Raw genomic sequence first — 25,500 nt, forward strand, 5'->3', positions numbered from 1 at the left:
TTCATATGGCTTACTATGGGGAATATCAAGGGGATAAACAAGTAGATAGAGAAAAAAAAGGGGAAAACAATTATTGCTACAAGTGTTATCCTTATCCATTCAATTAAGTATCTTTCCATATATCAAAAATATATTTTAATACTTTATTTCTTTGCAGTTTTCTATCTTTTTTCTGAATACCCTAACTTAATATTTTTGTTTTCTATATTGTCAATTTATCTATCTATCTATATTTCACTTTGCTCTAATTCTTGATTTCCCCCGAGGGAAGGTGTATATTCTGTTATTTGGTACCTATGGATTCTCCAAACCATAGTTTGACAATAGATATTATACCTAAACAAGTCTGCTTATGTACTGTCCTACTAGAGTAATAAAACTTTTAAAGAATTCAGCTGCTACATTCTACATTTTGTCAGACCTCCTATAAGACAAACTAGTTTTAGACATGACCTACTTGCTCAAAAAGTGTTTATAGTATAGTTCTTAGTAACCTTTTTTTTATTATTCAAGCTTATTTTCAAGATACTTAGATATACTATGTCTTTAAGTTTATCTTTGGTCATTCTGTTTACAGGCTAGGGCTTCAAATTTAAACTAGAAACAAATGTTGAGCGCTTGAACTTGTTAAAGTAGGTTTTCACATTCCTGGTTTAATAAATAACTTAAAACTAAAGGCTAAACCTCTAACATTGTGTTTCATTTCATCTTAATAAAAATCTGTGTATAACTTAGGCTTAATTCTAATATATTGCTATATTGAAGTAGTACCATATGAGATAAGAAGATATACGTTTAAGAAGTTCTTAAGCAAATAGAAATTGTAAATTTTTGATGTTAATTAATTAAGCACGCATAATCATTTAACATATATGTCAATCTTTATTACATTTCAAGCTATCCTAACCTTTTATCAACAATTGCTTGTATCAACAATGCTGATACATGTGCTGTATCTGATTGTTTCTACTTTTTTTTACACAATTGATTTAAGAGATTTGGTGCTATTTGGTGTAATTCGCTGGTTTTGAGTTTTCCCTACCCTAACACTCGTCATTAAGAGTAAGATGCTATTTCTAAAGTTGGCAGTTTTTGAGTCTACCTGACCCTGTATTCAGTGGCGTGCGAAGCACTTTGTCTAGGGGGGGGCATTTTGAAGATTTTGTGAAATTTTGCCCCCCCCCTAAATCAAAGTGCCCCGGGGGGGCACTTTGCTTTAGGGGGGGGGGCATTTTGATTATATATACTAATTTTAAATAAGGGCGTTTTAAGGGGTGGGATTATTTGATTATGGGCCTTCTAGTCCTTATTCCTTCTTCCCCATCCCTATTTCCCTTTTATATCCCCTATATCTTCCCCCCCATCTCTTCTCCCCCATCCCTTCTCCCCACCCTGCAATGACCGAAGGGAAGGGAGCTAGAAACCATCTTCGAAAAAAAAGTACAGAATATAATTTAACCTCCCTCCCCCCACCACAAAACATTTTTTATGGGTGGAAGGGGATGTTATAAAACCTCAGCAGGAAAGTTGAATAACCCCATTAAAAAAAATTTTTGGGGGGAAGGAGATAAAAACACTCCTTTTGGAAATAATTTACCAAAAATTAACCTAATATGTAAAACTGATTTAAATATTTCTTTATTGTATGACAACAAGGATTACAACATCTTTAAGTAGCAAAGCACAAAAATCATTAATAAGAATACAGACAAGTAGATTTAAAGAGCATCTGTTGAAATAAATATATATTTTAGGTAGAAAAAGTCACAAATCCTTTTTCCTGCATATTGTGTGATGACAGTCAAAGTAAATTACATACTGGATGCTCGAATTTTATTTTTTTTAATATTATAATCCACAAAAAAATTTATCGTACCATAAAAACCAAAGATATAAAGAACTATGTAAAAAATAAAAAAAAATTACTTGTCCTTTCATCTACAGATATAAAAATCTCTTAGAAATATGGAAAACTTTGGGGTATAGTCTCTTTTGTGGCAACGCCTCTTAGGGGCATTTCTTCGTATTTTCATAGTAGCTTTTAATAGGTTGTTCTAGGTTAAGTTAGGTCAGGTGATTTCCCCGCAGGGTTAGGCAATTGGCCCCGCAGGAGCTATAAATAGGGGAAAAGCTACTGTGAAAATACGACGAAATGCACCTTAAGAGGCAATGTCACAAAAGGGACTATACCCGAAATTTAAAAGATACAAAAATAGCCAAAAACGTCCTGAAAAGCAGTCCGACATCCACGAATTTTTAATAGTTAATTATACTCCATAATGATGGGAATGTTAACAATAAGTTTTAGCCTTCTATCTTTAATTGCAGTTGAAAAAATCACATTTCCCCCTTAGCATTACGTACAGACAGCCATAGTGAATTATAGAGAAGCTAAAAAGTTATATCAACATATCCTACCCTCTTTAAATGGCACTTTAAAACTCTGTTAATTTTTCATTAAGTGGTGTTTCCAAGGATTTATAAGGGCAGTGCGTGAAGCGCACCTAAAAATATTTACTCCCCCTTTGAACTAAAATCAATTAAAGACAACAAGAGTGGCGTATTTTATCAAGTTAGGAATATAGAGTGTAGTTAGTTTTAAGGGTTTTTTAATGAAAATTGCCATAAAAAACATGTCTTTTTGTAAGGGTATGTAAAAAAAAAATGATAAACTTATCCTGAAAATAATATGACATCATATATATTTATTCATTTAGAAAGACATACAGTGTTGAGAAAAAGGCTTAGATAAATATCAACGCTGTTTCTTTTTTATATAAAATAACTTTTTGATTAAATATTTGTTGTTTACAAATGTTTTTATAGAAATAAAAAAAAATATACAATGCATGTGATAAAAAGCAGAAACCATTTGGAAGTGCGCGAAGCACAATTTTTTTTCTTCAAATATGCAGGGAAGGAGGGGTTTTTGGGCTATTTATTACACTAATCCCAAATAAATCATATAAAATTTTCTTATTCGTTGGCTCAACAACTTTGGGGACTTTAATGGAATTTTGATTGGTTGGTTAATTAAGTCGAGTTTCCATACATTTCATCCACTAATTGTAATCTATATAAGGGGTAATTTTGTTTATCATCATTGGGGATGTACAAAATTTCTTTGGTAAAAAGTTTATATTATACCAAATAAAATACTTCCTATTACCTGGTTTGTTATGTTCAGTGAAAAAAGATTATAACCTAATTTCTACACTAATTAAAAAATTTGGTAAGGTTAAATGAATAGTAACTGTCTGTTTGGCGCGAAGCGCCAAAAATTTTTTTTTTGAGTATTTCTTGATCTTTTTTTTGGAAACAGGGATAGTTTTCCTTTTTTTAGGGTAGGGGGCAAAAAGGGGCATTTTTGTTGACCAGGGGGGGGCAAAATGGGGCATTTTTCAACATTTAGGGGGGGGGGCAGGGGGGGCGGTGGCTAGGGGGGGGCAGGGGGGGCGTTTTGGTCGCTAGGGGGGGGCGATTGCCCCAAATGCCCCCTTCGGTTCGCACGCCACTGCCTGTATTAGTTCCACAATTGTCGTCTAGAAACGGATGGGTTATTCCATTTGTTATGGTAGATAGAAAGATTTTTAGATAGATAGATAAATTCAAGATCGATTGGAAGATAGATACATAACAATTAAAAACGTAGGAATAGAGAAAATCAAGGATATAAACTTAAGAAAGAAAAAGAGAGAGAAAGAGATAGATATGTAGGTGGATAGATAAATTCAAGATATGAAGATGGATTGATAGATACACACATCAATTGAAAATGAAGGAATAGAGAAAATAAAGGATATAAACTTAATTTAGAAAGGAAAAGAGAGAGAAAGAAAGATAGAGGTGTAGTTGGATAGATATATATTAAAGACATGAATATGGATTGATAGATACACACATCAATTGGAAATGAAAGAATAGAGAAAATCAAGGATAGAAACTTAATTAAGAAAGGAAAAGAGAGAGGGAGATAGAGATATAGGACTAGGTGGATAAATAAATTCAAGATATGAAGATAGATTGATAGATGCACACATCAATTGAAATTGAAGGAATATAAAAATCAAGGATTAGAAGCTTTATAAAGAAAGAAAGAGAGAGAGAGAGAGCATCTTTAATTTTTTTGTAGTTATGAGGATGCCTATTGGGTGTACTTTGTTATCAAGTCAGATAACGAAACCTAAAAAAAATACTTAGGACTCAATTTTAAACATTTGTCGTGTGAAATCATTTATTTGTACAACTTTTATCTTAAAGTTCTTTCATCTTTAGAAAGAAAAACAATGAAAGAAGATTTCTGTACAGCAGTTATGTTTATACCAGGGATCTGAAAGGATAGGACAATGGACCATAAATTGATGTAAAACCCCTAATTTTAATAAACAAAATTACCCTACTGCAGATGATTTTACAGAACGGTCTGGTAATACGGCTATAAATCCTATCTATAATACAAAGTAGAATGATGACTTTTCGTCCGTCTGTCTGTCCGTCTGTCTCTTAAGATCTCGGTAATCACTGAACCTATTGGATTCTACTCTTCAGGGGATATACCTACTGGTCCTTTGGTGATTTTAGGCTATTTTCTTGGGTGGTGGGACACCCCCAATCCCCCCAAAAACAAAAAAAATCCCCCTCAATTTTTTTCTCGAAAAGTTCGAAATTAGTTGTTGCAGCTCAATTTTTTTATTTTTTTTAGACTAGAGACTATGGGCGAAACCGCTAGTGTATTATATAGTAGCTATGCTATTAACAATTACACATAAAATAATATCAATAACAATTACAGAGCGTATCTTATTGGGCGTGAATAAGATAGCAAGCGACTGACCCAGTTGGATCTGGAGGCATACCATTGGCATACAATTAACATTAAATAAACAAGTTGAAACTATATTCTGTTGCCAATAGTCTGATATTTCTTACGATATAAGAAATGAACTGTACATGAAACATTTAACAACCTTGTACTGATAACGTTAAAATCTTAAAACTTGGTCCTGTGTTGATATAATAACATCATCACAGTTATAAGGGGGATGGATATATAGACTATACATAAAATGATATTTAAGACATGTTGATATTTATACGAAAATTAGTACCAATCGATGATGGATTTATTAATTTCAGACAAGATATGTTTTTTTTATAACTTTATCTTTTTGACTTTATGAACACGATGAAGGAGAAATAGTTTTCATTCATATGCTATTCCTAAGGAAATAAAAAAAAAATAATCTCCAATTGCAAAAGTACTAAATTCTGCCTTTGAGTATTCTTTTAGGTGGTGCGGGGGGTGGGGGGTTTAATGGCGAATATTGTAAGAAAATGATTTGATTGTGAGATATTATTACCAAATAGTCAGATTCGCTCCTTCCTAATAAAGATGATAAAGCAAGATAAAGATATAAAGTGGATTCCCAAAGATAAGAAATTACATAAGTATGATAGCATTGTACCAGGGTTGTCCAGGCTGTGAGCGTACTGCCATATTGTATGATTTTAAAGAAACCAGCTAGATGTAAAGATAGGGATAACCAAATCAACAATGTGTTCTATCACAAATTGGTTTTGGGAGGGAGATACACATCTCCCCATAACCTCCTTCTCCCCCCCCCCCCCCTCCTGGAAATCAATTTATCGGAAGAAGGGAAAGTAAGAGGAGGGAAGGGATGGTGGTAGTGTAAAATACTAAAGGGAATATTATCTTTGGGGGATGTTTTTATAATGTAACCAAAATAACCAAAACTTATTTTTGCTAGTAAAAAAGCCATCTTCCTAACTAATAACTATTTCAATCTGATAAAGTGAAACACTAAGATAAAGTAATTAACATTTAATTTTGTCTCACTTATGATCATTCTTGACTAACGTAGGCAAAATAGTTATATTCAAGTTAAATTTGAAAGACATAGAGGTCTTATATTAAATTGGTAGGTTTAAAATCACACACATGGGGAAAATGGAAAAGAATGGGAGGCGTGAACCCATATTATCAAAAAAATCACTATGGTCAATTTGAGCCAAAAAATGGCAGCAAAAATAGTGTCTACTGCTGCTATAGCAGATACGTAACATTTCTAGTACGCGTTTGGAGAAATATTTTCTCATATTAGGCGCGATTTACTTCAATCATTTATAAGTTATAATTCTTAGACAAATGTTAAGTTATAAAATAGTTGGTGGACTGAAAGCTCAAGTTAAGCTCATTTGATAATACAATTTTATCTTATAGACCCCCCAAACTATTGCATATATTTAGAGCCAAAACTCGAACTCACGACTTCCCGCAAACAAGCGGAAACGTTATTAATTTTTATTCACCAAGTAACCCATAGTAAGTGAAAACGATAGCTATGAACAGATGTTCAGCGTATGTATATAATATTATTAGGAGCGAGACTTTTTTAACGTCACGTCTTTACGTGTTTATGTCTTTTCGTCTGTCAAAGAAATATAAATAGATAGACTGAGAGAGACAGGGAGAGAGGAGGAGAGAGAGAGAACAAGAGAAAAGAAGGACAGAGAAGAAAGTTAATTGCGAGAAAGAATAGTTATTTCTCGCATCGTATTATAAACGGCTTTCCGCAGATATAGAATGTACAATTATAAGATTAAAACCAGTTTTTTAGCCCCTAGGTGCCGTAGTCACGGGCTAAAAAACTGGTTTTAATCTTATGATTTATACATTTTTATATTCGTAGAAAGCTGGATATAATACGATGCTAGACATAGTTTTTTCGTATGGATGAGAACCGGTTCCTATCAACCGGATTCGAATGAATACAAGAAAAAGATGTATTACTAAAATTTCAAGAAAAAGGAAAGATTGACAACATTAATGATTGATATCTTAAATACAGCAATTAGATATCATTACCCTCCCTTACTCTAGGGTAAATAAAAACAATTGGAGAAATGCCAGTGATGCCTCTCGAAATAAAAAGCTTGATACAATGAATAGATAGATTAGTAGTTTGAACATTTAATTGATACGAAGAAATACAGACTAAAAGATAGACAAACAGAGAGACAAACATGTGTATAGTTAGTTAATCCATGTATCTTTTACATACATAATTCTTTATTTGTTTTCTTAACAACAAATGTCCAACCCTAATTTGGCCTAAGGTGACAATCAATGTAGTTCTGTGTTAATATTAAATATTGGGTGCTTGTTAGGTATTTATACAGAGACGAAATTTCACCAAAACCGGAGGCCGTGATTCAGTAAATTAATTCCATTTAAAATTGCTGAAAATTCGGATATTCTTGTGACTTAATGTTGGCGTAAAACTTGTTTTGTGAAGTAACTAAAGAGAAGTGGGTAAAAAAGGGGGAAGAGAAGGAAGTGGGTTGTGGAGTATTTTTCACTTAGAATTGTTTGTCAGAATCCTGGTCCATTGTTCCTGACTTAAAACGCTTTAAAAAATTAAAACTTACTGAAATGAAAGGATGATTTTTAAAGGAGCTTCACGCGTCTTGCAAATTCTGCTACATTTCAAAAATGAATTTAGCCTCTAAAACCTGAATCAGGAAAACGAAATAATGACTGTATAAATGATAAAATCATCATATTATTGCCCAACTGTGAAGCGCAACACATAATTATTGATGATTATGGAATGTTTATTTATGGGTATAATCTGGTGGCTAAAGCTGATACAATATTGCTTATTTGATTATCTTGTTTATTTATGGCACTCTTACCATTACATACAGTTGTATATCTATATCTATATTCTATCTATTTCATATTAGATATTTAGACATATATTTTTTTAACCATGAATCAAAATTCCAATTAATTAAATATCCAACACCGATAAAACCAACTCAACATGCCAGACGGACAGACCAACAAACATTAACAAATCAAAGATAATAATGCATTTTATTTAAAATTATTTAATTCCATACCAAAGAATTTAAAATACATGTTGCTGAATATTTACACTTTATGACTAAATTGCTTTTCTTTGGTATAGTGCCTTATCGACCTAGGAATCAATATTCATAAGTAAAGTTACTAAAAATAAATGATTTTTGTTGTTTTTTAGATTGATATAGACTCAGATACAGAAAAAGATAATAATTTACAGGTATGTATCTATGTATCTATCAAAATCATATTCCTTATTTAAAAGGAAAAGGATGAACGTATGTGTGTGAAAACTCGCTAAACGCTGGATCAATATGGTTCTTCTTTGCCGAAAAGCCGATTTTTTTTATATAAATTTTTCTCTATCTATCCATTTCCCTTCTTTATCTATTTACCTCTATTTCTTTAACAACCAACAATTCTAATTATATTTTTGTTTTATCTCAACTCTTCTTACTTTTTAAAAGCGAAGCTTTTCTATAATTATTAAAAGCCAAGCTTTTCTATAATTAGGGTCGGTCCGTCCGTCCGTCCGTAACGGATAGCTTTTTTCGTTAATTTAAGCATTTTAGAATTGTCCTAACGGTTTCAAACTTTGCAAGGTAATTCCTTTAGTAGTTAGGTACGATTTAGAAAGCGTAGCAACTCTGTAATCATTGCCAAAATGTCCGTACGTCCATTTTAAACATGTTGATTTTTTTTCTTTTTTAACAACAAATTTTTATGTGATCTAATCATCCAATTGGTATGATTTTTGGTATATTGATTCCTGGGACAACTAAGTATAATGTTATAAGCGAAGCAATTCTATAATCAAGTCCTACAAATTTAAGTATGTCCATAACCATTATCCTGTATCAAGTAGTATTTCATCAAATTTGTTCTCAATTTTGCTTCGACTCTTATATATTTTTATTTTTATTATTCAGTTCTGACACTATATAATTAAGTATATATGTCCGTTTGTCCTACTGATTCAGTGCTTAGCTTTTATGGATGTTGTCATCCTTGTTCTTTGTACTTTATATTTTATTTTTATGGTTCTGTGTATCTATTATAACATAATTAATAATTTTTTGTTTAGACAAAGTTGAAGCCCAAGTTTGCCAACTTCTCAGTTCTCTCCTTGCTAAATAGACCAGATAAATTACAAGTGAGTCATATGAAATCAATTAAAGTTGAATCTTTTATTAACATATCTTTTTATTTAATTATTACAGCATAATTTGTTGATTTTAAGACAGTTTTTATTTTGTTTAAGCAACCCTTTTACTTTTTTAATTAGGGAAATTTAACTCAAGTGTTAATCACCAAATATTTTCATAATTTAGGAAAAAAGTAAACAAGAAGACTCGATAACAGAGGAATCAAGCTCGTCAATAGAAACAAAGGTCTACAAATTTATCATTTAAAAATAACAAGAAAAAGTATATCCAGCAATTGCAAGCTTTTTTAATAAAGCAATTAAACTTATAAACATATCAAAGTGTTTAAAACTTTGAATTTATTAAAAAAATATTATATCTTTCAAGTAACTAAAAGCAAAAATGGTTATACTTGTAAATAATTTGTAGAGAGAGGATCCTCCACCAGCCTTGTTCAACAGAGCTGCAGCCGCTTCTATGCTTCCTTTCAAGTTTCATCCCATGTTTCCACCTCTTTGGCAAGTGAGTATATAAGTGCATATCAATCTAACAATTGATTAATGAGAGATTATCTTTATATCTATTTATGGTCTACCTATTAATAATTTTATTAATGAAGGGTGCAAAATTACCTGGAGGTCCTGGCAGCCACATGGAGCTGTCCAACTTTCTGGAGCCACGATACAATCCTATCAACTTTGCTGCCAGCTTTCCTCTTCTTAGAAATTCAGTAAGATATTACTTTTATAATTTCTTTTATTATTAATTAACTTATTGATTCTTTACTCGGTCCATCTTTAGAAACATTATTTGCTTCATCAATCAATTATTTAATTATTTACCAGGTAAATTCAGTAGCTGGCGGCAGTGCCCCCCCGGGGCTGGAAATGTCTTCCTGTTGCTTTGCCTCCACAGCCAGAGGAAAACAGTCTTGTGATGTCTGCAACAAAACTCTCAATCAAAAACAGAATCTCAATGACCACAAGTAAGATTTTATAAAGTATAAATAAAGTTTTAGTTTAAAAAAAAAAATATATAAACTACTTGAATCTATAATTTCAGTGTGCATTGTTTGGACAAAGTATTTGAGTGTAGTCATTGTGGTAAAACATTTAAGAGGAGCTCTACTCTATCTACACATCTTCTTATTCATAGGTATGGTGAATTCTTTGCTTATTGGATTAAATGCAAATGTGATTGGAAAACTGACTGATTAAATAAAAATAAATTGAGATTTTTCTATTGATCTATATATATTTGCTTATTTTGATGTATTTCAATTGCTAAGAAACCCGGAGACACTCCAGCCTTCTTATTGTAGGCTTTTTGTAAATCAATCTTTTCATTATTAGTTTTTAATTGAGCTTTATTTTTAAGCAGCTAGTTCTATTTTATTGTAAGATAAATGTAAAACAACCAATATATTTGTTTTGAAACTAAAAGTATATTATAGACAGAGGTTATCAATTTTACTACAAGCCCATGTTTCAGTGACACCAGGCCCTATCCTTGTCAGTATTGTGGAAAGAGGTTCCATCAGAAGTCAGACATGAAGAAACATACATATATACATACAGGTAGATAGAGACTGTTACGTGTCTTCTAGTTATTCATTGATTTTAAACTCAGCTTGATAAACAATATAAGATATGCTGCTGGTGGAAGTTTGAGATAGATTTATAGGAAGACAAAAAGTTAGAAAGAAAGATAAATAAGGGTAAATAAAATTGATTTATATTGCAATAATAGCATATCATAAATATTTTATATTACCATTCTACATATTTTTCTTTCAAAACAGCTAAATTATAGAATATAGATGTATAGATGAACCATGTGATAACGGCATATCATTGCAACAACAAAACAAAAAGAAATAAAATAACTAAGTTTTTAAAAATTGCTAGGGTTCTTATATTATCTATTTATTGGGGAAAAGTATTCACACCTAAACTCATTGATAAATTAACATTCTAATGTTCACATGTCTCTTGTAGGGAGTTTAGAGCTGTTTTATTACATAGCAGCACTGAATTATATTCTGATGGTTAGGGTCAGGGTGGAATGCATTAAGTTTCCTCATTTTCTCTGCATTATCCCATTCGTTGGCTTAAAACTTTAATGATTTTTAGGAAAACTTGATTGCTGGAACGAACTAGCATAGTCTAAAACTTCCATCAAGAGTTAATCTAAATAAAGGGGTAATTATGTCAATCAAAATTGAGGGTACGTTATACTTAAGTCAATATAGAAGACTTTTATTGTCTCTTACTTTCATCTATGGTCTATAGAATATATTTATGGTAGCTTGGTTTCAATAGTGAGAGTCAGCTCTTACCAAGATTGCGAGGTATAATACTTGATTTTGATATACCTATCTAATATTAGAACTTTTGGCTCATACTTTTGTTTGCCATCTATAGCTATATCACATACCTATACATTTAAACATTGTAATCAACGCAACAACAGCTATACACTTATTTATAGATATCTGTCTTTTTTTGAGCTAAGCTATTCTATAATTATTAATATTCTCAAATTGTTTTAATTTCTGCCATGTAACAGTATTCTGATAATGATATTGTCTTATATTGATACAATAAAATGATCTAAATCATCACAAGGAAACTTGGTCTCTAATATCTATTATCTAATTGTGTCTCCCAAGACATTGTCAATATATTTCTCCCATGAGACAATATTAAAAGTTGGGTCTAAAGTCTAAAGCCATAAAAATATTACAGCATGGGATTGGTTTAAAACGGCCACAATTATAATGTTACATTATAGTATTGAAGAACTTTAGAAATAGGTTTTATTTACTCAATACTATGGTAGATAAATTGCTTAGATAAGTCGATAGATTTATCTTTTATATATAAACTTAATTTTTTGACTTTCAATCTACTTATCTATCTGTCTAACTTTCTATCTAACTATATTTCCAATCATCTATATATCCATAAAAATAACTACGAACATGTTTTTATTTCTATCTATTTACAAACCTATTAAATAAACTATCCTTATAATATATCCTATTATATAAAGTAGTAAGCTTTTTTTGTCTGTCCCGAAGGATCTCGCTAACTGCTAAACCGATATTGTTCTCCTTTACAGTGAAGCTTCTTATAGGTCCCTGGAAGGTTTTTAACTATTTTTGGAGAGGGTGTCTTCACCCCCTCTCCCAAAATTTTTTTTTTAACTCTTTTCGAAACTCAAATTTAAAATGGGATGAGGTCCCCCTCCTACCAGTGCCCCTAGAGGCTTCTAGGGGCGTAGCCGCTAGTATACTATTATTGTATTATATGTATTATAGATTTCAATTAGTCTATCAATCTATTAAACTGTCCAATATCTTTCTTTACTCCTGTCTATCTTAATATATATAAATCTATATCTATCTATCTATAATATGTTGATAATATAATGACATTATTATCCCATTCTGTGCTGCTATACAATTCTTTCATAATTATTATTTCACCCAAGGGATCACACACACACACACGCACCTCTACATATACACAGACATACCTTATATATTTCTTATTTGTTAAAAGGAGAGGGTTTTATCTATAATACAAAGTAGCTTGATGTATGTCCGTCTGTCTGTCCCTTAAGATCTCGGTAACCAATGAACCGATTGGATTATACTCTTCAGGGTATATACCTATTGGTCCTGCGGTGGTTTTAAGCTATTTTCTTGGGGAGTGGGACACCCCCAACCCTCCCAAAAACAAAAAAGTCCCCCCCCCGTTTTTTTTTTTTTTTTTTTTTTTTTTTTTACAAATTTTACGAATTTTATGAATTTTACGAATTTTACGAATTTACGAATTTTACGAAATTTACGAATTTTACGAATTTTGCGAATTTAATCGCAAAATGTTTTCCTGCTGGGTAGGTGCGAAAATTTGTGATCCGTTCTGCTGGGTAAGTAATAGAAGATGTAATTATACCTCTTGGGGCAAAGCCCCTAGAGGCTAGGGGCGAAGCCACTAGTACTGAATAAATTAAACAAAACAATTATCATTTTTTACTTTAAAAAAAAAAACCTTTCATTCGTGGTGGGGTTGAAGAATCAATGCCTCCCTTAGAGTTCACCCTAGAAATTATAGGATAGACCATTAATCTATGCTATAATTGTTCTAGATTATATTATCGTTCATTTATATCATTGCTTTTTGTAGGTTTGACTTCATCAACATAGTATTTGATATTATTTAAATTTTTAAAATTCTCATGGTAGTGCTTTTTTATAATGGGATAATTCCATACTTTTTATCTCTTTTGATAACATATCTCATACTTTTATATTTTTAGTAGCGAAGCTACTCTATAATTCACTTTGTCCGTCCGTCCGTCAGTCAGTCCGTCCGTAACGCTATGGGGGAAATGGGATTTACTCAGCTCCTTTAAAAGATAGAATGCTGAAATTTTTTGACAACATTCCCATCATTAAGGAGCACAATTGACTTTAAAACATCATTGCCGGTCGGACCGCTTTTTAGCAGGTTTTAGGCTATTTTTATATTTTTCACATTTTTCTCTATATCTTCAGTGTTTATGGTCCGATTTTCAAAATTTTTTCAGTTATAGATATCAAAATTAAATTTCCCATCGTTTAAAGAAACATCCATAAAGACCAGACTGCCTTTTTAGCAGGTTTTAGGCTATTTTTATATTTTTCACAATTTTCTCCATATCTTCAGTGTTTATGGCCTGATTTTCAAAATTTTTTTTAATTATAGATATCAAAATTAAATTTCCCGTCTTTTAAAGAAAACAAACATGACGGCCAGACTGCCTTTTTAGCAGGTTTTAGGCTATTTTTATATTTTTCACATTTTTCTCCATATCTTCAGTGTATATGGTCTATTTTTCCTATTTTTTTTAAGTTAAGGTGATAAAAATTAAATTTTTTGTTGTTTTAAGAAAACAACCATGGCGGCCAGGCTGACTTTATTAAGGTTTTTGGCTATATTAATATGTTTTACATATTTCCCCATATCTTTGTTTTTTTTATCCAATTTTCAAACTTTTTTGGGATATCAGTATCAAAATAAATTTTCTCATTTTTATGAGCATCTTTTATGTAATTTACTTTGACCATCGTCATCATACATAATAAAACAAGTTTTCATGTTTATTTTATCCAATAGATATATTCTTGATTTTAATGAATACCCTTTTAATCTACTTGTACGTATTCCAATCTACGATTTTTTGTGCTTCGCTACTTATGGATGTTGTCATCCTTGTTTTATTTGTGATTTGAAGCTCGACAAAGTGTGACGTCATAAAAGGGAGAGATAAGGGGAGAAGTGAGAAGGGAACCCCCCTCAAAAGAGATGTATTTATTGACGTCACACGCCTAATTTTTTCGGACACTTTGTAGAGTCTCTTGTTATTTTTTTTTTTTTTTTTACACTATTTCTCATCTAACCATTCCCTTCTTTTCTCCTTATCTCTTTACATCTATCATCTAGATTACATTTATCTCCCCAATAACAGAAAGTCATTAATATACTGTAATATGAATAAAATGGTAGTTAAATGGCGAAAATATGTAATTAATATCAATAGATTGATTTTTGGGGATGAAACTCTCTTTAAATAGACTCAAATATAATTGTTGGTTTTATAGTTATTCAATGACATACTATGACAATAGAAATGCTGCTTTTGCTGGCATGCTTCTGTCTTGTCATACTAGTATTAGAAATGATTGAATTTAAAGATAATTGTAAATGATTTATTTTTATTATCTTTCATGTATTATATTAATGGACAATTATCTCCTTTTCGCAACTTGCTATGTTAAAGTTCTTATCAAATTTCAGCAAAATCAATCTATCTTTTTTCTTTCTTTATCATTGAAAATTTCCCCGATTTGTTAATGATTTGTCCCTGTTTGGAATCTGAAATTCTTTTGTTACAATAAATTGTGCCAAATTAATTTTAAACTACAAGGAATTTTAATGGTTGAATAGATGGATAGATAGATAGATTGGTGGATTCAAAACAAGATAGATGAATATTGAATAGATGAATAGTTGACTAAAAATTTTTTAACTTATAGATTGATAAATATTTGCATTATGAAAAAAATATTTAGAATAACACAGTTTATTTAAACATGTTATTTTTATTTGATTTGTCCAATACACAGTGTTTCATTGTTTAATTTTAGCAAATCATCAGTTGGTTTTTCAATAAAAAGACATGATATTTAAATGAGTACTTAAAAAAGGAACATTTTGCATTAACAGAAAGAAAGATAGATGTCAGATAGATTTGGATAGATATATAGATAATCTTTGGTCCTTAGCTCAACAATTGGTAAAATGATTAGGGATATTTTATTATCGTAGTAAGGGAGATTAAAATTCCCCTAGAAAACTTTACATAAAAGTTGAAAAATTAATCTTTCTTTCATTTTAAGAAAAAGTATGATATTCAAAAAGTAGATTTAAGTTAGGAATGTTAGGTTGTTAGTAAATTATAAATTAATGATTTCCATTGATTTTTTTAACATTTCGATTAAGTTATGTTTTAGTTGATTTTAGTATTTTTCAAAAAAAGAATTATAAAAATCAAGTGTAAATAGATTGGAAGAAAGACAAAATGATATACTAGATGCTTAATAGTCATAGGAATCTTCAAAAACAATTATACAGGCACTTTATTTTCATGACATTATGACATTTCTCTCATAAAATGTTCAACACCAACAAATCTTTATTCATATCTGGATAATGGGAATCATATTTTTGATACTCAATTGTCATAGAAAACCTTTTTACATTTTTATCAAATAAGTGGTAGGGAAATCACCTGTTTACTAAACAATACTGACAGACGAATATCTAGAACCATAGATCAGCTTCACTACTATAAAAGAAGAGGAAGAAGACTTGAAGAGACACTGGGGGAACAAGTGGGGGAGTGATAAGGACATTAAGAGAAGATTAAATATAATTGTTATGAGAATACACAGATGGGGTTAGTTTACATTACTGCAAAATAAGATCTAAAACTAAAACCTAACCTTTCTTGTGTGAAGGTTTCAGATTAGATGTCAAATAATAGGTTATCATTTAATGACTTTAACAAAATATAAATCTATAAATAACTTTTTAAAACTAAGTCTTTATGTATTGGAAGTTTTTTTTACCGAAATTGGTTGCTTTTTATGAATATACACAGATGTAGAAATAATAATCTTCATGCTAATATGTAACACTATATTTACAGTCAGATAGATAGATAGATTTTATATACAGATAGATAGAAAGATGGGTAGAATGACAAATAGATAGACATGCAGGACAGTAGATAGAAATAGATATGTTGAATTTGATAAATAAATATATTAATTTATCTTTAGAATTAGATAAGATGATAAGTATACTGTTGAATCTAAATACAATATTTCTAATAGTTGAATTGATGAACAACTTGATAGATTAATAGATATATATTAAGAATCACAGATGCAATAATAATAATTTTAATATACTCTTTTGAAACCAGATACACTATAACTGTTGGGTATTTTTACAATGCTACTTATTCATCAACCTAAAAAAGATTTACCATTACTTCTAGAATCCTATATCTACTATATTGAGATAGCTCTTCTCTACAGTTGATATATTAACAACCTTTACTTTGAAAAGGAAAATTTGTGGGCTGTAACACTTTAAAGAAAGACAAATGTAATGAGATGGCTTCCTTTTTCCTACCATATAGAAGGGGAGGGTAAGGAAGGGAGTGTTTGAATTATAAGCTCTTTGTTACCAAAGGAAGAATTTTAGAGAAAAAGGAGATAATTTATCTTTATTGTTCTATCCCTCCATTTCTGCTTGCTACAAAAAAAGACAATAAATAATTATAACTAATCATAATCGAAGTTATAAATTTGCTTTATAATAAGAACAGCAATATACTAAGGAATTATTACACAATAATACGAAAATTGAAAATATGGTAATAATTTTTGGGTAATGATAGAAAAGGGGAATAAAAATGATTATGATCATTATATTATATTTGATTATTATTCAAAGAGCAACAGATACACTACTTATAGTTCACTTGGAATTGCACCTAAAAAGTAATTGCACCGACTCACCCAAGTCCCTATCATTTTCTGCGGGCCTCAACCTTGCAGTTGTAGAACATAATTAAGCTAACTATAAGGAACCTTATCTAACTCAACATTTCCCAACCAATCTAATAACAAACAGTTTGTGCGATTCCATGTTAACCTTTATTTATAAAAAAAATCTATCTATCTTCTTTTTTTCTCTATATTCTAAAATCTAGGTCATGTTTTAGACTTTTTTTAAGTCAAAGGGGAGAAATGTAGGTCTTCTTATTGTTTGTCTATTTAGGTGAGAAGCCGCACAAATGTGTAGTCTGTGGAAAAGCATTCTCTCAAAGTTCAAACTTGATAACCCACACTCGCAAACACACTGGATATAAGGTATTTAGTCTTTGTTATATTTCATATAACGAATTTTCATTTACTCATCAACTTTAGAATTAGTAATTTTTATATTTAATAAAATCTATTTTTAGCCATTTTCGTGTGAATTATGTAACAGAGCATTTCAACGCAAAGTTGACTTGAGACGACACAAAGAAACTCAACATACTGAGGTAAATTTAACTTTGCGCTTTTATTTGCTGACATTTATAGTTTCTTTATTGTTTTCTTTTTAAGAAATATATCTGTTATTGCATAAAGCTTATACTGTTTAGTTATTCTCCATATTACTATATTATATCTAAAAATGGAAGTTTTATAATTATGTGATTTAAATTTTGTATTCAGATGCAAAGCCTTGCTACAAGTCACCCAAGACCACTTTTCTCTTTCTCTGGTAAGTTAATTTTGTTAGTAGCAAACCTACTATATTACTAAGCTATGTCCTTATATTTGTTTGTAAAGTTTTACTATTATATTGACTCATGTTATTTTAATAATTACTTTTGTTTTTTTCATTAAAATTTGTTTTGTTTGTTATGCTACGCTTCATATAGATATAAATGTCCTTGTTGAAATAAATTTATAAAAAAAAATTTAAGAAAGGGGTTCCCTAAATGACTATAATGTCGTAATAATGAAATAATTGTTGTCTCTAATTCAGAATATACCCACTGTAAACCATATCCAAGCTAATTTTCTATCTTTATACTAGTACTTGTGGCTTCGCCCCTAGCCTCTAGGGGCTTTGCCCCAAGAGGTATAATTACATATCTATTACTTACCCAGCAGAACGGATCACAAATTTTCGCACCTACCCAGCAGGAAAACATTTTGCGATTAAATTCGCAAAATTCGTAAAATTCGTAAATTTCGTAAAATTCGTAAAATTCGTAAAATTCGTAAAATTCATAAAATTCGTGAAATTTGTAAAAAAAAAAAAAAAAAAAAAAAAAAAAAAAAATGTGGGGGGGGGATTTATTTTGTTTTTGGGGGGGTTGGGGGTGTCCCACCCCCCAAGAAAATAGCTTAAAACCACCACAGGACCAGTAGGTATATTCCCTGAAGAGTAGAGCTCATTCGGTTCAGCGGTTACCGAGATCTTAAGCTTCAGACGGACAGACAGACGGACAGACAGACATCGTTCTACTTTGTATTATAGATATCCATTAAACTCTCTGTCCAAATATATATATATATATATACTAGCGGCTTCGCCCCTAGCCTCAAGGGGCTTTGCCCCAAGAGGTAATTTTAAAAAAATTGAGATGCAACCACTTATTTCGAACATATTTAAAAAAAAACATATTTTTTTCTGCGAACCATAAATTTATGGGTTATCCATAGGTAACGCTTTTTTTTCAATCTTTTAATTTTTTTATGTGGGGGGGGGGTGTTCGACCCCCCAGAAAATAGCTTAAAACCACCACAGGACCAGTAGGTATATTCCCTGAAGAGTAGAGCCCATTCGGTTTAGCGGTTACCGAGATCTTAAGCATCAGACGGACAGACAGACATCGTTCTACTTTGTATTATCTTAGATAACTATCTCATAATCTATTTATCTTTTTAGACATATCTCGTTTAAATCAACTTGGCCTCACCCAGCACCAACTATTTAACCCATAGAAAGGTATATATTTATATTTTTTAATTGAGAATAAAAATTGAAATAATTTAATTATAAAAAATATTTGATTGTTAAAACATCTACATAGCATTCATTTAACTAATGGCTACGCATTTAGGGGGGGTTGAGGAAGAAGGTGGGGGGGGGGGGTTAAGTCTATCCTCCACTTACCATTTTAGTTTAAAATTGAAAAGTAAAAAAAAAAAATTTTGGGGGTTGTATTTTATCTCAGGAGTGTAGAACCACGCATTGAAATAATTTATAAATTTTTCTGCATCAAAACAAAGAAGAACAATACCGGAACAGCTGTTAGCGAGATATTAAGCTAAAGACAAATAGACAGACATACATCATGTCACTTTTATACATTTATTTAAAAAGATGCTCACTCTGACTGCATCGCCATACTGATGAAAAAAATATATGACCACCGCTACTTTTTTTTGCGGCTACAACAATCGACTTAAGCCCAGCAAAAAACGGTGGATCCAACTCTATCTAAGGGATCTATAAAGCCGTCGAATCGAGCACCGGCTCCCCATCGCCACCTGCTAATTTGTAAAAAAAAAATTAAGGACTATATTTCGTGCAATTAAATATGAGATTATTTTATTTTACATATTTCTCTCATTAAATCACTGTTAATAATTGAAATATATTTTTGTTTTATTTCAGAATGAAGTTACTTTTGTTCAGTGTTCAGAAGCTAGTTATTAAAATTATAAATATCAAAACTGTCAATTAATTTCACATTTTGAGCATTTCTTGATTTTTTATGTTATAATGTTTAGATACAATTTTTACAGGGTTTCATTTGACTAAAACTATTTTAGTTTTCAGGTAGACAATTTATAACTATTAATATTCAAATTGAGACTTTTTAGTTAAAATAAAAAAATTGGCAAATTTTCTTGGGTTTTAATGATAAATAAACATATCCCAAAATTGTAATTTCAAATGAAATAATAGTTATTTCTCGCATCCGCGGATATAGAATGTACAATTATGAGATTAAAACTAGTTTTTTTAGCCCCGAGGTGCCGAAGGCACCGGATAACAAAAAACTGGTTTTAATCTTATGATTGTACATTTTTATATTCGTAGAAAGCTGGATATAATACGATGCTAGACATAGTTTTTTCGTATGGATGAGAACCGGTTCCTATCCACCGAATTCGAATTAATACGAAAAAACGTATTAAACATGCGTGTGCTGTAAACAATTATAGCAATGCAAGAAACAGTCGTACTTGATATTAACAAGTAATTAAAGAGTAGCTGCACTTAAAAAATTTTAAATTCTAGTCATTTCTGTATTAAGAATAAAAATTTGTAATAAAATCAAGTTGTTAAATAAATAGATATAGCTTTTAAAACTGTTTTGTTTTTTGTTAATCCTAAGACCTCCTTCAAATAACTACTTGACTGTTACAAATAATTAACTCTTATATAAACATCTCGATTCATAGTTCATAGTTTTCAAGATGCCACACTTGTCCCTATTATTTGTTTCAAAAGAAGGTGTATCAACTTTTTTTTTTATAGCTAGCCGGTTCTTTTAGTAAGTAGTAGATGTAAAATTTTTCATAGAATTCAGATATGCAATCGGTTTTTTTGTAGACCTTTTATTTTTTAAGTAATTTAAGTTTTTTAAAAAAATAATTAAGTCGGTTTTAAGGTACTAAAACGCAACAAAATAAAAGAAGAAAATGGCCAGTAAGAACAAAAATAGTAAGATCTTTAATTTGACACCTTACTTTTAAAATTCTGTTGAGTAATTATTGAAAAAATCTATTTTTTTAACCTCGGTTTAATAAAAACTTTAGACCTAAATATTTTCTCAAACAGACATAAAAAACATGGGTTCATATATACCTTTAGAATCAGAAAAATATTACGAATCCATTGTAAGCAAAATTGAAAAAAAGTAAAAAAATAAAAAATTAAACAAATGGCCAATTGTATTTTTTGTTCTGGCAACACTATCGTCTTCCCTTTTTTACCCCCTCTTTACCCCCTCTATACCCCCTTCCCATTTTTATACTCAATTCAAGAATTAAGACGTTGCCTGTACAATATAATATGATATTTTCATATAATTCCTTTTATTGTAGTTTATATACTATATTGTAAACTTTTTTTTTCAATTTTGCTTACAATGGATTCGTAATATTTTTCTGATTCTAAAGGTATATATGAACCCATATTTTTTTACCTGTTAAATAATAAAATTAAGTTCAAAGTTTTTATTCTCGTGGGTTTAAAAAAATTGATTTTTTCAATAATTACCTGACAGAATTGAAAAAGTAAGGTGTCAAATTAAAGATCTTACTATTTTTGTTCATAATGGCCATTTTCTTTCTTTTTTTTGTTGCATTTTAGTACCTTAAAATCGACTTAATTTTTTTTTTTAAAACTTAAATTACTTAAAAAATAAGAGGTCTACAAAAAAACCGATTGCATATCTGAATTCTATGAAAAAATTTACATCTACTACTTACTAAAAGAACCGGCTAGCTATAAAAAAAAAAGTTGATACACCTTCTTTATCAAATCATAAAATTATTCTAAACTTCTAAAGGGTACAATCTTTTAAACAAAAGTGGTCAGTGACGTAAAGCTTTTATGAGGATTTCTGTGACAATAAGGAATAATTCGAAATCAACTTTATAATTACTAGAACCCGTAATGTATTTTGATCATGTTGACTTTTTAGCCCAGTTCACAAAAGACAAAGGTCAACCTCTGGAAATTTTAGGTCGACCTATAGAAGCTTTAAGTTGACCGATTTTATAAAGGTATTTGTGGGTTGAACTTGTTTAGGTTGACCTACAGAAAAAATCGGTCGACCTTTAAAAGTTATTTGTGAACTGGGCATTTATCTTTTTTACACTAAATATTTAGAAGATAATTGCCCTATAAACCTCATGATTCTAGAACAATTGTGTATTAGTTTTTAAAAGCGAAGCTTTTCTATATATAGGGTCGGTCCGTACATAGCGGTTAGCTCTTTTTGTTAATTTAAACAGGTTAGAATTAATTGTCCTCTCTATTTCAAACTTCCTCTAACAGTTAGGTACGACTTAGAAAGCCCAGCAACTCTATAATCGTTAGAAACATGCTGATTTTTAACTTTTTTGACAAAAAATTGGATGTTAGCATTATCCGATTCATCTGATTGTTGATATACTGATTCATATTACAACAAGGCACAATGTTATAGGCGAAGCATCTCTATAAGCAAGTCCTAAAAGTATGTCCTCAAACAGCATCATGTATTTAAAATGTTTTATGGATGGTGTCATCCTTGTTTTCTTTTCAAATATCATTAAATTGCAAGGATACTAAGATATAAAAATTCTGTTACTTGGTGTGATAATCTCTTTTTCTCCCTTGAGTAACTTCTAAAGAATTTTAAATACTTTTTTATTCTAATTTACTATTTAGAGCAGGAATAAGGTATAACCAACAAGCGAAATGAATCTATAAAAAATATTTAGGGGGCAGATGGAAAGGTCGTCAATTCTACTATGTGTTGACCCCCATCGACAGGCTGCGAGTGAGAGAGCTGAAAGAGGATTTGATTGCTGTAGCTACGGTTGACTGTGGCAGAGAGTAGCTGCTGCTGGGATGACTGATTCTTACTTTAAGTCGCTCAGTTTTCTCGATTCTGTATTGTTAGTTACGGCCTCTACTTTGTCTAAGCTGTTTCAATGAGTATTGCAGTGTCAACAGCTTCTAAAAACTACTTTTCGGCGAATTGCTTCGGCTAATGGTGGCTGTGGCTTACTGAAACCCACGTGGATTACAGTAAAGCTTACTTGAGGCTTAGTAAACCCCGCGGCTGATAAAACTGAGGCTTATTATGTGGCTTATTGAATAGCTTACAATGACGCGTAATTGATTATAAGGCTTGAGTCATCCGCATGGTTGAAGGAGGATGTGGCGGCCGAAACCTTGTTATGAATACATAGATAGAAATATCACTTTTCTCCTTCAAATAATTTTTATATTTATTTGAATTCAATACTATTTTTTGGTCAGATAAATATAGTTACTATTTAATGAAAAAAAAAAAGAATTGGTTTATCATGTTGGACCGGAATCTACCCGCAGTTGGACCGGAATCTACCCGCAATGGACCAGAATCTACCCGCACCGAGAGAAACTACACAGCACTTTTTTTCTGGACTGTCCCGTCACCACAAACTTTACATCAAACTACTTCACAGAATTTCTACAAAATATGGAATTTAGTAGGAGTTACCAAAAACGCTCACCAGAAACATTATTAATGTAGTTAATATTGAAATTACACTTGTGTTTTTCTCATCTTTCAGTCAAGACTGAAAAAAAAGCTTCCTTTAAATTCAAATCTACTTGAATTTATTTCCTTTCAAAGAAGATTTGTGCTTAAAAACAAAAATTATAAACTAGGATATGAAAAATTAACATCATTTCAATTTGACCCGGGATAAATGTCATGCTTCGAGTATAGAAAGAAAACTACCTGCAAATGAGGGCATTTTTAAAAAGTGTCTGTTTATTTAAATTCGTATGTAATATAAACTGCGAACCAAAAAAATAGGCAAATCCGAATTTTCAAAATTGCAGCTTCATTATTCATTTGGGACGGATTTACTGTAAATATAATATGTAGATGCATCTTTTTGTTACAAGTTTCCACCGTTGATTTTTTATTAATCACCACCAATGAAGCACAAGATCTCAAAAACAGCATTTTGGGTAAAAACTGGTGAACCAAAAAGATATGCAAATCCAAAACAAATCAATGGAAAAACGATTTTTTTTGCACTTTTCTTCTATTTTAAAGATTGATTCTGCATTAATTATTATGAAATGTAGTATAAGGTAGAAATTAATGATTTTTTAAAATAAGAAATATTAGAAAAAAAGAAATTCAATCCCTATCACTTTAGAGGTCAGCTGCTGACCTCCAGTTTAATGGATGTAGCCTAATACATGTTAAAGATAAAAATTACCCTGAAAAGTATACAAAAATGCTTTTTAATGTGTTAAAAAAAAAAACATTTTAAAATATAAAATGTAGATGCATCTTTTTGTTACAAGTTTCCACCGTTAATTTTTTATTAATCAGCACCACTGAAGCACAAGATCTCAAAAACAGCATTTTGGGTAAAAACTGGTGAACCAAAAAGATATGCAAGTCCAAAACAAATCAATAGAAAAACGATTATTTTGCATCTTTCTTCTGTTTTAAAGATTGATTCTGATAAATTAACAATTTTTAAAGGGATTTATGCATTAATTATTATGAAATGTAGTATAAGGTAGAAATTAATGATTTTTTAAAATAAGAAATATTTGAAAAAAAGAAATTCGACCCCTATCACTTTAGAGGACAGTTGCTGACCTCCAGTCTTATGGATGAAGCTAAATACATATTGAAAATAATAATTACTACCAAAAGTATACAAAAATGATTTTTAATGTGTTAAAAAAAATCCATTTTAAAATCTTGATTTTGAGGATGATGGCCTTTAAGATGCTCCTATTGGTGATGATGGTGAGCCAAATGTTATTTAAGTACATGCCCATTACAACAACTTGTCTATTAACCTATGTACCATTTTTTGTAGTCATAGCAATCTCCAATGGAGCCAACCGACAAGAAATATAAACATCTTCTAAAAACGACAGTATTTACCTTATGCATTTGAGTAATTAAAATTGCAATTTTTTGTTTTTTAATCCTGCTTGGCTGGAGGCTGCTATGAATACAAAAATTGGACCATAGTTCAATATATAAGTTGTCATCATGGTCATGCACTTTGATAACATTTGGCTCACCATCACTACCCATAGGAGCATCTTAAAGGCCATCATCCTCAAAATCAAGATTTTAAAATGGATTTTTTTTAACACATTAAAAATCATTTTTGTATACTTTTGGTAGTAATTATTATTTTCAATATGTATTTAGCTTCATCCATAAGACTGGAGGTCAGCAACTGTCCTCTAAAGTGATAGGGGTCGAATTTCTTTTTTTCAAATATTTCTTATTTTAAAAAATCATTAATTTCTACCTTATACTACATTTCATAATAATTAATGCATAAATCCCTTTAAAAATTGTTAATTTATCAGAATCAATCTTTAAAACAGAAGAAAGATGCAAAATAATCGTTTTTCTATTGATTTGTTTTGGACTTGCATATCTTTTTGGTTCACCAGTTTTTACCCAAAATGCTGTTTTTGAGATCTTGTGCTTCAGTGGTGCTGATTAATAAAAAATTAACGGTGGAAACTTGTAACAAAAAGATGCATCTACATTTTATATTTACAGTAAAATCATCCT

General features: G+C 30.6%; 1 protein-coding gene across 2 annotated transcripts in view; it reads left to right on the plus strand.

The window, feature by feature from the left end:
• Nucleotides 1-20,097, plus strand: part of LOC145317453 (uncharacterized) — a 30,561-nt gene extending 10,464 nt beyond the window's left edge. The window contains exons 6-18 of one of the 2 annotated variants that reach the window (XM_080158550.1): nt 8,067-8,108; nt 8,973-9,041; nt 9,220-9,279; nt 9,463-9,555; nt 9,653-9,763; nt 9,879-10,018; nt 10,096-10,188; nt 10,513-10,610; nt 17,436-17,527; nt 17,623-17,703; nt 17,879-17,927; nt 19,104-19,163; nt 19,836-20,097. In XM_080158550.1, the coding sequence (XP_080014676.1) occupies nt 8,067-8,108; nt 8,973-9,041; nt 9,220-9,279; nt 9,463-9,555; nt 9,653-9,763; nt 9,879-10,018; nt 10,096-10,188; nt 10,513-10,610; nt 17,436-17,527; nt 17,623-17,703; nt 17,879-17,927; nt 19,104-19,159 (984 nt within the window). In that variant the 3' untranslated portion in view covers nt 19,160-19,163; nt 19,836-20,097. The remainder of the gene's footprint in view (nt 1-8,066; nt 8,109-8,972; nt 9,042-9,219; nt 9,280-9,462; nt 9,556-9,652; nt 9,764-9,878; nt 10,019-10,095; nt 10,189-10,512; nt 10,611-17,435; nt 17,528-17,622; nt 17,704-17,878; nt 17,928-19,103; nt 19,164-19,835) is intronic. The other variant, XM_080158558.1, reaches the window with a different exon arrangement.
• Nucleotides 20,098-25,500: the final 5,403 nt, after the last annotated feature.

Source organism: Acartia tonsa, chromosome 1, assembly GCF_053477335.1.
Source record: "Acartia tonsa isolate MP-2025a chromosome 1, ASM5347733v1, whole genome shotgun sequence".
NCBI lineage: Eukaryota > Metazoa > Arthropoda > Copepoda > Calanoida > Acartiidae > Acartia > Acartia tonsa.